The sequence below is a fragment of the Rattus norvegicus genome, chromosome 15 (genome assembly GCF_021556685.1).
Source record: "Rattus norvegicus strain SHRSP/BbbUtx chromosome 15, alternate assembly SHRSP_T2T, whole genome shotgun sequence".
Classification (NCBI taxonomy): Eukaryota; Metazoa; Chordata; class Mammalia; order Rodentia; family Muridae; genus Rattus; species Rattus norvegicus.
The window spans coordinates 51847556-51863859 of record NC_141548.1 but is presented as its reverse complement, the minus strand read 5'-3'; the positions used below and the strand labels follow the sequence as shown (position 1 = coordinate 51863859).

Sequence of the window (16304 nt, the reverse complement as noted above, 5' to 3'; positions counted from 1 at the left end):
GGGGGGCTTTCCTGTGCTGTTTTCCTCTGCCACTTCACTTTGTTCTCTGGATAGGGGGGAGGGGGAAGCCTGTCTGTGGGGTTTATGGGTAAGATTCCCAAACACTAGGAGGAACAGCCTATGCTGGCTTTAAATTTGCTGTGTACAACAGACTAGGTCCCTACCTACGTTCTTTTGGGTGTTGTGATTATAGGTATACATCATCAAGTCCAGCCTCCTTAGGGACTTTTGAGGAAGTATTGCCTTGGGACCCACAGGGATCAGCCCATAGGCTGTGAATAAAAGATTCTGAATAAATAAATCTCTCCCCATATCTCAGGCCAATAGAGATTCCCAAGGCACCAGGCAAAAGTTGGTTGGTCATCAAGGTATGAGGAGGGATGGCAGGCAGGTCGCCCCCAGCATAGTTTGCCCACCTGCCCCCTGGACTCAGGACCATCTTCCAGATCTCCTTTGTCCCAGAGCTCCAAGAGGCCAAGACTTGCTCCATGCATGCAGCAAAAGATGCTTTCATCTTATCTAGAAAGGGCGGGTGGCCAGCTCTCAGCCATGTGGAGTGAGTTACCGCTGGGTAATAAACTGGTGAGTGCTTCATAAAGAGACACTGAATAAATAGGCTGTGCTTAAACAGCCCTTGAGTATGGGTTTAATTTTATACTGAGAGTCACAATTCGAAGGCTGATAAATGCCATCGGTGCCTATGTCCAGGGGAGAGGGGAGGTGTGTGTGTGTGTGTGTGTGTGTGTGTGTGTGTGTGTGTGTGCACAGGCGCACAAGCACGCGCGTGCCTGCTCGGGCTTCAGAGATTGACTTCAGTCTTTCCTCTCTGCATGCATCCTCTTCCCACCACTCCATCACTAATACTGTTTTTTCTGCCCCTGCCTGTTGGAGTCTCTGACTTTGAACCCAGCCTTACAAACAAACCAAAGCCTTCAAAGTTGACCCCTAGTCTTCCCCTGGAGCCATCAGATCATGTCAGCCAAGGGCAAAGGTGCCTTCACCAGAAGAAAGTGAGGCCCTCTCAGCTCCTACAGGCAGGACCAGTTGGGGTCAGACACAAAAGCAAGCATCAGAGAGGTACTATCTGCTCCATATAACCCTTTGTACTATTCCTCTGGACACAGGGTAAAGAGCACTGACCAGGCCTCAGGCTACAGTTCTTGTCCCAGCTCTACCACTGATTGCATGGTGGGGGGATAGGGGGGTGAGATCACCTCCATCCTAGTATTTAACCTTTCTGATTCTCAAGCTTCTCCCATAAAATCCAGCTGAAAATAACTGCCCAGTCAGTCTCACATCATCCCTGTAAGGATGAGATGAGATCAGACAGGAAACTGCATTTTGAAAGCAGAGTATCTGTAACTACACATGGTTCATCACTCTATACTATCAAGAGCTGGCTTGAATCCCACTATTGCTTTACTGCTTCTGGGTAGTATCAGAAGCCACTACTGTGAGGACGGAGTCAGGCTCCATGTGCTGGATGAGGGTTTCTGCTGGTAGACAGGGCTGGCAACACAAAGGAGAGGAAGCATTCTTGGTAGAGCCAGGGCCCAGAGTTAAGGTCAGCTGGGTCAGCTCAGTGCCTTGCACACTGAGGGAGTCAAAGTCAGACTCTTCCTGTCATGGCTGCCACCATGCCTCAGATCTCCAAGTCAGCAAGGAAGACTCCTTGCCAGCACCATTTATTCTGTAACTTGAAAACCAGATGCCAAAGGTTGTATACAAGGAGCAGCCTGGCTCCAAGGAGCTAACATTTACATTAGAGTGCTGGGAATCGCAGGGCACCTCTCTGATGGAGGGATTCTGTTCCATCATAAAGAATTGCTAAGGACTTCCTAAATTTCTGTCCCCTACTCTCCTGGTTTCGCATCATCTTCTACCTGAGGAAAATATCATCACTGATATCTTATAAACTGGGTAAGTCATAGAGGTGAAGGATCTGACCAGGTTCTGATGAATGTTAAATTAGACAACGGCACATTGTTGTAAATTCTATTTATTCTATAGTCTATGTATTGAACCCCATTGGCTTGCTGGCTGGAAGATGCCAAGAAGGTTTTGCACGAAGACACACAGGTACTTGTTTCTGTAGACGACCACAACACTATTGTATTAGTAACATTTCTTATTACTATTTTGCATGTCTGACAAAATTAAAATAAGGAGGATGGTTTATTTCGCTCCTAGGAAGGTATGGGCCATCACAGTGAGGAGGGCATGGTGTCAGGGGTGTGATATGTCTGGTCATATTGAATCTGCAATCAGTGCACACCAGTCCATTGTGACACTACAATCACTTTTTCCTATTGATTCATTCTGAGATCCCAGCCCACTGAATGGTGCTATCCACATTCAGAATTCCCTATGGAATTTCCCCTCCTGCCTATTGAAGTCTTTGACTTCCGAACACAGCCTTACAAACAAACCAAAGCCTTCAAAGTTGACCTGTCTGAAAATCCCCACAGGTCTTTTTCTTAGGCGATTCTAAATCCTACCAAGTCGACAAGATGAACCATCCTCCCTGACAGCCTTAAAGTTCCGTTTATAATAGAAGGTAAGCACCTGTAGCTTTGTAGTCCAGAACGGCCTCCTGATCCTCCTGCCCTAGCTCTTAAGTGCTGGAATTGCAGACATACACCATCATGCTGGGCACTACACTTATTATAAAAGATCAAAACCCATAGAAGAAAAAGGAACGGAGAACTGTATGGGAAAGCTGAACTAAATGCCTTCTTTAACTATCTGTTCACTCATATTCCTCTTGATGCAACAAGCACTTCTTGAGCATGTCACAAATTTCAGATACTTCATGTTTTATGATGTGTGTCATAGGTGGAAAACACAATCCCTAGCCTCAAGAAACCTAAAGAGGTGTGTGTGTGTGTGTGTGTGTGTGTGTGTGTGTGTGTGTGTGTGTGTGTGTAAAAGAAAGAGAAAGAGAAAAAGAACAATAGAGACAAAGAGTTCTTTGTGTTGGTAAACAGGAAATAAAGCAATCAGGCTAGTAGTGTTCCATTTACAGGTGAGTCTGGGTCATCCAAGGGCACTGAAGCAATCCTCCTGCAGTCCTGGGGAATCAGAGAATGTAGCAAGAAGGATGTGTGAGGAGAGGCTGGGTGGGGCATTATAGTCCTAGAACGAAAGTTTAATTTGAGTTTCCCAGCATCAACACACACAAGGGAAACACAATCTGGTCCAAAATTGGTCTCACATCAAATATGATAGCTTTTCCCATGCTAAGTCGACTATCACATACGTCAGAATTCATGGGACACTACCTGGAATGGAAAGTGTTCTACAGAATGGGTTTTCATGCAGTGTGGCCTCTCAGGAAATGGCTGTGATTTACAGCATCTCACAACAAAACCAAGTGTGGGAGCTGGGATATTTGCAAGCACACACTGATGGAGGAAGTTCAGCTAATAAATCCCTGCTTGGCCTCCCAATGGTCGGACTTAACTCAGCAACTGGACAGAACAGAGGAATGGGCAGTGAAAGCTTAAAGGCCAAAGGAAATCAAAGGGAAGCTAAGCTTTAAGGGCCTGCTATGCAGCAGGTCCTGCAGCAGGGGCTTCACATACATTAGCTCTTCCAAGTTCATGTTCTGAGTAACAAATTGAGATCTTAAGGTCACTTCAACACTGAATTGATCTATGTGGTGAGCTGGCCACCCTCAGCTCTCATCCTCACCATGCATTCCAAGTTTCCTGGAACTATTTATCCCAAACCACTTATTTGACAAAGAAGGAATCTGAGGCAGACAAAAAAGCTAAGTGGGTGACCAGGACCTCGCTTTCTTGAGATAGCTTTAGCAGCAGGTCTCATCTCTACAGAGTGGTGGCTCCTATGATTTCTACAAATGTTGCTTCACCAGGGAACTAGTTATGACCTATGTCTGGCCCCACCTCAAAGACATGGTCACTTCCAAATAGCTAAGGGCCATACCTAGAATGTCCCCCAAAGGGCAGGCACATCCTGGACCCCATCTGAAAAGATGCCTGTCTCCAGCCCTGTCCATGTTTTATTAAACAGTATTTGCCATGGGCAGGAGGGAACATAAAGCTGCTGAAAGGGGGGAATGTTTAGGACCTTCCTCAAGATGTTTCTGGAGATGCTTCTGTCTTTCCCACCATTCTCCCTTGATTATTCTCCAAGTTCATGGTCAAGCAGTATAGGACATTGTTGTACAGCCAATAAGACACTTAGCAAAATTCTCCACTAACTGCAGAGGCGATCAAAAGAGATGGCCTAGACCAGAAGGCTCTCTACTGTCCCTGAAGCAGGAGGACAAGCACACAGCCAGAAGCATCAATCTGCAGGGTGGCTTCTCCCAACCTCTGCCAGACCCTATTGTGGCCAGCATGGTCACCTCCGGCTACCAACAGCTGGGTTATGGCATGGTCCAGTGGAGCAGGTCTGGGTTCTATGAGCCAGTCATTTTCCAGCCGCCTTCTCTTTGGCCTGTCAGTCAATCAACTTTCCCCAAAGGAACTCAAGTTTTGGTTCAGAGAATAGCAAAGGATTCTATCCACTCTCTAATCTTTGCCACCAAGAGACTTCTGACTGTGTGTATATACATTCACACACAGCATGATGACAGTAAACACACAGCCCCTCTCTCTTCACTCAGTGCACACTCAGTGCACACTCATTGTGCAGGAGGCTGAAAAAAACCCTATGGTCACCTGGACATCATGGAGCTGGCCCTTTATGCTATAGGAGGCAATACCTTTAGAAACATCCTCCCCAGGTAGGGGGACAAGATAGTGTCATACACACACTGAACACATTCGAGAACAGAACTGTTGATGAATATAGGAAGTTAAAGACCCAGTACTTCCTCTCCTCTCCTTTGTCTCCAAAACATGGAAAGAAGCCCAAATTTTCCTTCAGCTGATATTTTGCCCCTTTGTCTCTGATTCCCAACCCTTGTCTCTAAAATGACACCTGTATGCCCCATTATCAACTGTCAGGGGCCATCATTATCATAAAGACACTGTTCACCCAAGGAATCTATTTATGAAGTTCTGTTTGTTTGCCAGACACATTGAAGTCCTTCATTTTGATCATTTTGATCATCCTCCAGAGATAGTGTCTATTTCCTTTCCATTTCAAGAGGCAGCTGTTGATCTGTTATAATGGCCTGGTGATTTCTAACAAGTACCTCAGCCCTCTGCGATGGCCTTCCTCAATCACACAACCTGAATGAGTAAGATGTGGTTTTCCCCTCCTGTTGTCATCAGTAAATAAAACCCAACTGTTTTCTTCTTCCCCAACTGTCAACTTAACCCTTGTAGGCCCAGGCACATCACTAACCTCCAGTGCATTTACTAAATAAAGTAGCTGTGATTCAAGGCACGTCCACAGATAAATTCAGAAATTAGAATGCACAAGGAGACAGTCTTTGGCCTGGAACATGATGTTCTGTTTGCTTGTTTGTTTGATTGTTTGTTTGTTTGTTTGTTTGTCTAGTAGGAAGGTGAGGCTAGGGCAAAGGGATAGGATAAAAGAACAGGGTGGATGAGAGCCTGACAGTAATGTGGACTCTTGCAGCAGAACTCAGCAGATCTTGCCTAAACATGTATCCAAATCTGAATCAGTGAACATTCTCCCACCCTGGAGGGTCTGGTCCAACTTTGTTCCTATCCTGAGTCTAAACTGGTGGGGCTTTGATGGCTAGACTTAAACTTTCATCTTGTCCTATGTACAAGAAAAGTTTCCTAAGCACATTAATCATTTTCTATAAAACTGTGTGGTTTTCATGCAGCTACCTATGAGATAAAGCTATTTTCCGGGGCGGGAGAAAAGAGAAATAAACTCCAGAGTCTTAGGTTAGCCCTGGTGTTAGGCTGCAGTGAGGGAGCATCTCTGGATTGGTGTCAATAGCAAGAAAGGGGCTAGTTCAGAAGCCTTGGTCCTCTCAACATGATACCTGAACCCTATGTTAGAATTACCTGCAAGTCTGTGCTAATCTTCTTTCAATCAATCAACAAATATTAGCAGTAATCTCTCTATCTGTCTCTATCTCTGTCTCTGTCTGTCTCTGCCTGCCTCTCTGTCTCTCTCTGTGTATATCCCCTCCCCCCTTAGAGCTCTTGTTCCAGGAGCTAAACATAAATCTTGGAAAGAAAAATTAAGAATTACCTCTTGGAACTTACATTCTAGTGTGAGAAGGTAAGAAGCACACACAAACACACACACACACACACACACACACAGGGGGGAGGAGAGAGAGAGAGAGAGAAAGGTGGGAGAGGAGAGAAGTCTTGCACTGCATAGTGATGTTAGCCAATGGTAGACTACATATGTGATAATGAATCTATCATGAGACTCCAGTGAGCTGGGAAAGACCTGCCTCCTATTCATAACGGCTGTCATGATGCCAGAGGGCAGTGCATTGCTCCTGTTTGTGGTTGAAATATAAACAAACCCACATAAAATTGCAAAGCACGCAACTGTGCACAGTACATAACATTTGATAAATAAGACTAAACAACTGCTCCTGCCTTATGTGTTTGCTGTCCTTTCATTGCTAGTTTAGAGAATATCCTTCTGATAAACAAAAAGGTTGATTATAAATCAGCATGCCCTGTGGCTTTAGCAACAGCCTCCCTCGGCAACCAATTAAGTGCCCCTCTTGATTGTATGAAGAGGTCGTGATCACCAGTGACCCAGACTGTGTAGGGTTAGTGTCAGCATTTGGTGACATTCACACAAGGAAATGCCCTCTCAATGCATTTCTCAGAGCATAAACTTGTCATTAAGCAGTGCATGCCTGCATGCGAACACATGTACATACATGATCTGTCAAAGAGCGGTTAGTACTCGGGGGAAGAATTAGAAATAGAAAGCCCTGAAAAAGAGAAAAGAGAGAGGTATCCTGGACAGACAAGGCCTTTTAAGTAGAGACATTGAGGGAAGTGATGGGGAGGAGGTCACTGTCATGAAGAGTATACTAGCTGAATGGCGTAGCCACAGCAAAGGCCCAGTTTGTGCAGGAACCAGTATAGAAGCTGCAATGGTTGGAGCAGAGTGTACAGGAAAGGCAGCTAGGGAAGAGGTCAGCAAGGTCACACTGTGTGCTCACACCTGACTGCTTTCTGCCCATTGTTCAATCCTGCCCTTGGAAGGGAATGGAGTCAAGGGCAGAGTCCCACCAGGTAGCATCAACATGGCAGGCCACTAGCTCCACCCACATGCTTTCCCCCAAAGATTGCTACATTTCTTCCAGTATTCAGCATCTCCAAATTTCATCAGGCAGCATTTGCACCCACGCTACAAGCTGGGGCAAAACCTCACAGATTTAACTTGAATTAATTGGAAAGTTTCAAGGGAGGCTCACATAAATGAAGAAAAATGTTCTCTGATGTGAAAGTGAACCCTCACAACATACCACGAAGCCCTTTCTACTCTGGTTCCTACTCTGGGTGGAGCCCACTGCAAGGTGCAACCTCAATGAGGCATATCCTAAGGGATATGGACTGACTGACCTGCCAGCAAGTCTCACCCAGCTTTCCACTCACAACAAGAACTCCTAAAGGGGATGGCTGTGTACAAACAACACTCCTTGGATTGCCTGGTCTTTTTCTATCTCTGCCTCAAACCCACATAGTAAGATACAGAAAGGCAAGTTTGAGAAGCTAAATAGAATGTCGTCATGGTTATAATCAAACAGTATTCCTGGACTACTTCAAACTGCCAACAAAGTCAAACCTCCATTACAAAGAGAGCATCGGCTCCTCAGTGCCCATCATACATACATCAGTGCTGTACACTTCCCAGAGGAAGTGCTGCTTCCCATCCCTTCCAGCAGTGGTGTCACCATCAACCAGCTTTCTAACAAAATGAGAATTGTGAGTAATTTCAGGTCACTGGATCCCTCAAAAAGCCTTTTCATCTTCCTCGGTGGATAAGCATGAAGGATGGACGGAGCCAGCAGGTGTCATCCCATGAGATCTGTTCAGCCAAGCAGACGGATGCGGGCTTTCAGACAGAATGGAGGGAAAGCAGGCCTTTCATTGTCCGCCTCCTGTGGACTGTGAGCAAGGAGAAGGAAGGCTAAGGACAAAGCAAAGGAGTGGTTTTCCTGGAAGCCTCCCTTGAGCTGCAGGTGCTCCAACTCCTTGAGTCACACTCACAGATCTGCCTCAGTGGTTGTGCAAACTCCTGCCTACAGAGATGTATCAGGGGGCTTGGTCATTCTCTGTCTGAGTGGGCCACAAGCAAGAGACTTTGTGACCTCTGACTACTAGGTAGTTTATGGGGCTAAGGTAGAGACTCAAGTGTGTACTTCCCAGGTAAAGAAGCCTCAGAAGCCTCCAGTTGATCTTAGCTCCATGAGACACCAGCACTGCCCTCCTTAGACAAACCATCTTGAAGGAGGAGGGAGAGGCCACTGAGAGAAGTACACAATTTGTCACCTATACCTACAGTGAACACTGGGGCAGCCATCCAGAGCTCAAGACTCGTGGAATAAAAATTGACACAGCCAAGCGGAGTGTCACTATTTACTGAAAGAAAGATGGATTTTTGTCTCCTTGCAAGTCGTTCTGTAGTAGACCAATGAGTTCAGTAGCTGGCAACACAGATTCAGAGTCCTATTGTGGAAGAAACCTGGTAAACAAGCATGCCCTCTGCCCTCTCCTTTTGCAAACCAGGAAGGTGGGGTCGGAGGTGACTTGCTGAGAGCCTTGCAGATATATCCAGCCATCTCTGAGCATCTTCTCCCCTCCAATCCCTAACTGGCAGCTATTTTTGCTGGAGGCAGCCATCCCTATGCCAGCACATAGAAGCAAGTCTCTGTGCAAACTAGGAAATGATGGGCTTGCTATCATGAGGCCCAGAGCAGGTGCACAGGTGGATGAATTGAGAGTGGCTGGATCTTAGCCCCATTCACCCTGCTGGACCAATGTTCCAGTATAAGGGCACAGCCTCACTGCACTGTCTTCAGCGGTCCCCTGCCTCCATGTGCCTGTTCTTTCACTTGCACCCCTGGCCCCATTATAGCACCATTCCTCCTTGTTTTCTCCATTGCCAGTGTGCCCGTGAATTCACCTCCCTTCCTGCGCTAGTTGATCCACTCTTCCTCCACCCCCTCCCCAGGCTTATTTCAGCCCCATAGATTGTCAGCCACTACTTACCATCAGGGAGTGGTGTTCTAGCTGCTTTGGATTGACAGCTTGCACTCTGAAAATGTCCTGAGATAGGATTGGCAAACTACAGCCCATAGGCCAAAGGGAGCCAGTATCTGTTTTTGTAAATAAAGTTTTATTGGCACATAGCCTAGTCTGGTTTTGACATGGTGCCTGTGACAGCTGTTGGGTTACAGCAGCAGAACTGACAAGATAGCATGGACCACAGAGTCTGTTATATATCCTTTCTGGCCCATCATAGAAAAAAATTGCTAGCCAAGTTTGGTGGCGTAAACCAGTAATCCCAGCCCCTTGAGAGAATAAGGTGGATAGAAAGTTCAGAGCCACCCTAGACAATTTAGTTTACTGAGTCCCTAACCTGGTTCAAAATAATTTTACTTAAATATAACATTGTGGTATAGTGCCTACCTAGCATACATTAGTCCCTAGATTCAAGTCCCAGTGCAAAATAAATAAATAAAAATAAAATGTAAAAAATAACTTGGCTATTACAATCTAAAGAAACTATTAAGGGACCCAAAAGCTCACTGGCTAAGCTGATGTCACCAGCCAATAGATGCGAAGATTTGACTCAAGGTTGGATCTAGGATGATCTAAATTCCTAAAGGACAAAATATCCTTTGATATTTTGATGTATTTAAACTTTACCTTCTTGCCAGACTTGGGAAAAGACATGCAGACAAGCCCTGAGAAGCTGGATTTGGAAGCCCAGAACTCCATCCCTGCAGGAAGCTCCAGTCTCTGTTCTCGCCTTAGGCTGAATGAGGGACCACATGGCAGTCAGCCTCCAGTAGGCACTGACCCTACCAGTAGCTCAATTCTGTGTCTAATCAATGTGTCCTGTTCTTGGTTCTATGCTGGTACACTTGCCCAGGCAGTACGCCTCTGCCTTCAAGAAGAAACAGCCAATCAAAGGACTCCGGAGAATGTGACATTTGGATGCTCTGTAGCCACTGTCCCTGGTGACTCTCAGCTCAAATCAACTGTAATTTACAAATAACACAAGCATGTCTGCTCTCTGCTCTCTGCTCTCCCCACTCTCCCTGCCCTTCCAACTCCAGTTGGCAGGGCTTCCAAGAGCAGTTCCCTGAAGTGTAATGACAGTCATATCCCTGTCTATTCCAGGGAATCCATAAAAAAGCTTCTTAGTATGTAGAACAAAAGAGAAGAATCTCCAAAGGTGATCTCAAGCAATGAGCCTGAGCATCGAGGCAGGCACTGAGGGAACCAGGGAGATCTGGCATATTGGCCCCCAAGTGCAATAGCTTGATATCATGATGTGGGACATGATATCCTAGTTGGTCGGTGGCAGATTTAGAATTCAAATCACATACTTCTGCTCACATTCCTGGACCAAGAGGAACCCACCTAGTACCCTCTGGACACAGCAACCTAGGAGTACTCAGGGGCAGGACCCTTCCAGTTTCTGCCTGTGCCCAGAGCTGACCCAGTCCCACACCTCTCTGTACCCAAATCCTGTGGGAGAGAGAGCTGTACTCTCAGAACTGTGGACAATCCTGAGAGCTCAGGAGAGACCACTACTTCTGCTCACATTCCTGGCCCAAGAGGAACCTGCCTAGAATTCAAATCACATCTCTCTGAGTCCCAAATTCAGTCTTTCTCCTCTTAAGCATCAAGACATGAACAGTCTAAGGTCAAGAAAGCAGGATCTCAGACCATTAGTTTCTTTCCTAAAGGGTTCATCTTCCCTTAAAATCCATTTTTCAGCAAGGCCATTAATCTATTCCAGCAAATCTGAGGTGGTGATACTGATGCAGATTACCCATCTCCATTCCCCCTGCCCACCCTCAAGGCCTCAAGCCAAGGTCCTTTTCCACTGAGTAGAAGCCTCCTTCCTCGTCTCTTTTCTTTCAAGTATACATTATGCTTGATTTTATGATACTGTCTGTAGAATTCCCTCCCCACTGCCTTGCAGGGTCCTTAAGGTACACTCAGCCCTCTGTCTTCTGATGGTCTGGTACCCATATCTATGCAAATGATGAGGATGATGGAAAGGGAAAGAAAGGTGCAGCAACAAGCCACTGCAAGTGATTGTCCCTACCTGGGAAGCTCTGGGCCAGCATGGGCAGGTCATCTACACAATGATTCAAACTGGCTGCCTTGTGGGACAGTTGGAGCACACTTCTGGTGCTAGCCTCTGAATTTGAGTCTGAGTCCTGCCACTCATCTTCTTCAATATGGTAGAAACATCTTTAGTTCAGTGTATACAACAAGGATATGGCATCAACCTGCTGAGTCCTGATGGATGGAGAGACGAGTTTACACAATTTCAAAATAGCATCTTGCCCAGGAATACACGAGCATTTGTAAAATCATAGATATGCATATTTCAAGGCCTCCTCGTTGTGTTGGGTTTTGTTTGCAATAATCCTATTATGATCCTTTCAAAATGCAAGACTGTCTTTTTCTGCCACGGAAGGTACGGCATAAAACCTACTTTGCATTAAAAACAGGATGTGGTAAAGATGCTCTCTTGAGTTGATGCTCTGCACAGCTTGTGTTTTGTTATGTATATGTGTGGATAGTATGTGTGTGTCTTCACACGTGCACATGTGTACATGCATATGTATGCATGTGTGTGGAGGCCACAGGTCAATGTGATGTCTTCCTTAATCGCTCTCCATCTTATCCTTCAAGACAAAGTCTTCTACTGTCCTTAGTACTCACCGATTGGCCAAAGCGGCTGGCCAGCAAGCCATAGGGATCCACCCATCTTCTCAACCTCAACACTGTGTGACTAATTTACACCATCACAAACAGTTAATGTGGGTGCATAGCTGCCATTTCATTATACCAATGAGTCATCTCTTCAATGGGCATCACCCCTTGCTAACATCTTTGAGATGGCAAAGCTCTTTCTGTGTACTTACTTGTTCTAATGTAGGAGATGCTCAAAGTAGTGTTGACTGGGTTTTCAGATCAACATTTAAAACTTTCAAGCCATCGAGTGGTGGTGGCACACACCTTTATTTCAGCAATTGGTAGGTAGAGTGAGGTAGATCTCCAAGTTTGAGACCAACCTGGTCTACAGAGTAGGTTCCAGCACAGCCAGGGCTACACAGAGAAACCCTGTCTCAGAAAAAAAATTAAACCATTCCTCAGTAAACTGGATATGCAGTCCTTGTCCAGAATATTGGAAGTGTGTCTAAGGAGTGGCAGACACACTGATCAGAAAAACTGATTGCTTAAGGCAGCCTGAGAGCTGGTTTCTCCATCACTTCCCATTGCTGTGACTTTCTCTCCTTCAGAGCTCATTTAGAATTGAGAACTACAATCCAAGTGCTTGTCTAATAGGACTTTGTAGATGAGGCTATCAAGGTTGAACAAGATGACAAGATTTCCCATAAGTGACCAGAAGGCAGCTTTTCACTACTTACACCTACCACAAAGAATATCACCTGTCTTATCTGTCACTTTTGGTTCCAAATGGCTTTGACTTTTCCTTAAAAATTTAATCATTTTTAGAAGATAAACACCAACCCCCACGGAGACTCATAAGAGTGGAAAGCAGCCCAGGAATACATTTACTTGTGTCAGCTTGGAGTGTGGTTTGACCCCCTGGCACCCTACCCCACTTGACAGGCCTTGACTTAAACCCACTCAACAAATTGAAAACAATGTGGACCAAAAAATCCTCCAGCCAGGATGCAACCCTGAAACTTTGCTCTTCTGGGAGCAAAGGAATGTCTACCTCATTTGGGCATTTGGCAGTCCATAGCTAGAAACCAAGATACATAAATGCATACACACATATGTATACACACAAAGAAGCAGCTTTGGGATAAAGTCAGGCTCTAGCAAGTGGCCTAGCAACTGCCAGAGATCAGCAGGCTCGGCACTAGACAGCTGAAGCCGGACTCCTCAGTGAGCATCTCAGAAATCAGGGGAGCCTTAGAGGGGGCCTAGTGATGACAGAAGGCCACTGCCCTGGCTTGCCAGTATCAGGAGGGTCTTTTGGACACATCAGAGACTGAATATCATGTACAAAGCTTGTTTCTTAGGAAGCAACAGTAAAATCAGGTTTGAGCCCATCCCTGGGAAACCTATTCTAATTTTCCTTGCAAGGGCAGGGTTTGGGGCCTCGGGAATTAAGACAATTCCCCTGTGACTAGTTTCAACATAAGGCAGAGATCTGGCTGTGAAGATTAACACATGGTTAGACAGAGACAAGCAGCATTGTTCCCAAGATGTCCAGAACACTGAGCTCATGAACACGGACCTCCTCAAACCCCACCACAGGCTTTCTCAGACCCTCAGCCTGGTCTGGTACTATAAGAACCAAGGCTTGATGAGTCAAGGGCTGACAGAAAGCTGATATCCAGGATCTTGTCTGAGTCAAAGCACCCATGAGAGATGTTTCCTCAGCAATCAGGGAAGCATTGAGATGTAGCTTCAGATTTGCCAAGGTCTTGGCATAGGGAACGTGAACTATAATAGCCCTGTTGACAGGCACATTCCCTGGATGAGAAGTGTTCAGGAACCAGTAGCTAAGGAAGCTAATGTCATAATGTCTGGTGACTGAGGTAAGCACATAGGGATCTAGGCCACCAGATAACCTCACAGCAGCTTAAAATTGCTGTCTGTGGGACCTTCCACCTGCTCCTCATCCCAGCCTCTATCTCAATGCCCAGGCTCCAGCATTCTTTAGATGCTCTCTGCTTTCCTCCCCAGCCTTCTTTGGGTCTCCTTCCAATTCTGTGAGCCCTCATCTCCCAGAGCCTTCAGGATATCCCTTGTAAACCTTTATAGTCTTTGCTGTTTACAAGAACCATGCATTCTCAATTGGCCATCACAGTAAGGCAGAGGTGGCCGAGAAGAGGACTAGCTGGCCCATTGTCCTTCCTCCAAGCTGAAGCTGGAGCATAACATGCCAGTGTCACCATTGTGAACAAATGTTACTCACATGGGTACAATCAATAAAAACCATCTGAGCAGAACCAGGACTGAGAAACTGAAAAAAGAAGTCATCCAGTAGGGTGACAAGGGAGGACCACGGGCAGCCTGAAGACATAGGATAGTCTTTCTGGCTCCGTCCTACTGATCTCATGCATATATATGTGTGTCTATGTATATGTATGTATGTATATGATACACACATATATTTATATTTTCACACATATACATACATACATACATACATACATACTTACACGTAATCCCAGTATCCAACTAGGTTCCATGTGGCAAATGTAGAAGGATTGATGAAAAGGATAGAAAGAAGAGGGAAAACCTGCTTGTTCTATTGTACCCCAATCCCCAAACAGTAAGAACTATCTTTCTGTGGTAAGATTTAAGGATTAAAGTTCACACACTTCACACACACTTCAGTAGACCGTAAATCCTAAGGAGATACCACTCCATTATATAGAAGGTAGACAGGACCACCCAGGCTACTTAAAAATAGACATATAACCCAAGATTGATGTCAGGGTCTTTTCTGTCTCCACTCTCTTCCAGTCACCCAACAACAGACATCAGTGCTGACTGAGAGGGTGAGGCAGAAGGGAACAAGACCCCACAGACTCAATATAACAATGGACTTCAGACCCACTGAGTAAAAGAAATCTCCATCCACCATTCAGACCTGGACATGTGGGCCAAACACAGCAGTAATCCCCCAACTGAGCAAGACCCTAGGGTAAACATTAAGTAGGTGGTGCTGGGCCAAGAACAAAGCATAGACAAAGTCACACAGGAGTGAAGCACAGGGCGACTCGCTTCCTAGTACGTTTATTGGAGCTTGGTTAAGAGTGAATGCAATCGGGAGTCCCCGGCCACAGCCCCACCAGCCCAACTGGACCAGGGCTCAGGGGTCCTGGTACCTTTCTTCCCATCATAGACAACATTATTAAAAAAAATAAACTTTACAATAATACATTTTCGCTCATCTGTAGGGTATTATTTCCATAGTTTTGTTTCTTTAAAAAAAATGAAAGAAAGAGTAAAATCATAGGATATATGGATATGGATATACACATATGTTGAGAAAGGAGACCCAGTATGTACAGACAGTGCATGAATGTCTCAGAAATGAGAGAGAAAGCAGAAACAAGAAGAGAGAAGGGGCAAGCTTGGGAACCCACCAGAGTGCTCCATACACACGCCCAGCTAGGGTCTCCCCAGCCCCACTCAACAGCCCTTCTCCCCAAGAGAGACCTGCCAAATGGACCCACAAAAAAATTCAAAAACAAACAAAAAAGAGCCAACAGAGGATCATTTCTCTTTGACTTCAAGATTCCTGGCATAAAGGAGGAAGGTACATCTTGGAGCTGGTGCCCAACCAAGGCTTGCTCATGCCCCAAAGAAGCTTCCTCCTGTAACAGCTCCCAACCCCAGCTATACTACAGGCACCATGGCCTGAAGCTGCCATGAGGCTTCCTACTCCAGACTTAAACCCACTAGGCCACATAATGGCTGGGGATGGCAGCAAACCATTTCCATCTCTGAAGCCAAGAGGAAGAGGTGACAAAGTCCTTGTGGCCAGCCCTGCTTCCTTGCTGACTGAGACTCTCTGTGAACCCTTGGGCAGGTCCCCAGAGTAGGCAGCTGCAACTGTCCTTTCCCCAGTCCACACCAGGCACAGCAAAGTACCTTCCACATCAGGGTCTCATCTTGTCCAGAGAGAAAACACCAGTGAAGAGAAAAGAGTCTCTCAAGAGCCTTGAGCCCTCGTTGGTGCTGGGTGTCCCTTGCAGGGGACCTCTGGGCAGGCTTCTGACTGCCCGCCTGCTTGTCTGTTTGGTTTAGAAAAACTTCTCCAGAGAAGAAACTTGGGAGGAGAAAGGTTCAGAGACAATGTAGGAAAAAAAGTGTTTTTGCAAGGGGTGTGTGTGTGTGTGTGTGTGTGTGTGTGTGTGTGTGTGTGTGTGTGTGTGTTTGTGTGTGTGTGCATGTGTGTATGCGTGTGTTTCCATTTTGTCAGGCGGGAGTTCATATCTGGGTTGCTTGAAGAACTTTTGTGCTGGGTTCCAAAGGCCTACAAGGCCAAGGTCAGCATCAGGAGTGGGAGGGCAGTCAAGGCAGCCGACAGTCTGGCTCTGCTGGAGCCTGAGTTAAGTTTGATCACCTTTTTACTCCCTGGACTGATGTTTGTCGTGAGCTGATCCAGGGCAGGCAGAGGAGGAGAAG

General features: G+C 46.0%; 1 protein-coding gene across 2 annotated transcripts in view; it reads right to left on the bottom strand.

The window, feature by feature from the left end:
• Positions 1–14874: 14874 nt before the first annotated feature.
• The window catches only part of Gfra2 (GDNF family receptor alpha 2), a 91853-nt gene continuing 90423 nt past the window's right edge, over positions 14875–16304 (bottom strand). For both annotated transcript variants that reach the window (XM_087584981.1, NM_012750.2), the window contains one exon: positions 14875–16275. In XM_087584981.1, the coding sequence (XP_087441107.1) occupies positions 16153–16275 (123 nt within the window). In that variant the 3' untranslated portion in view covers positions 14875–16152. The remainder of the gene's footprint in view (positions 16276–16304) is intronic.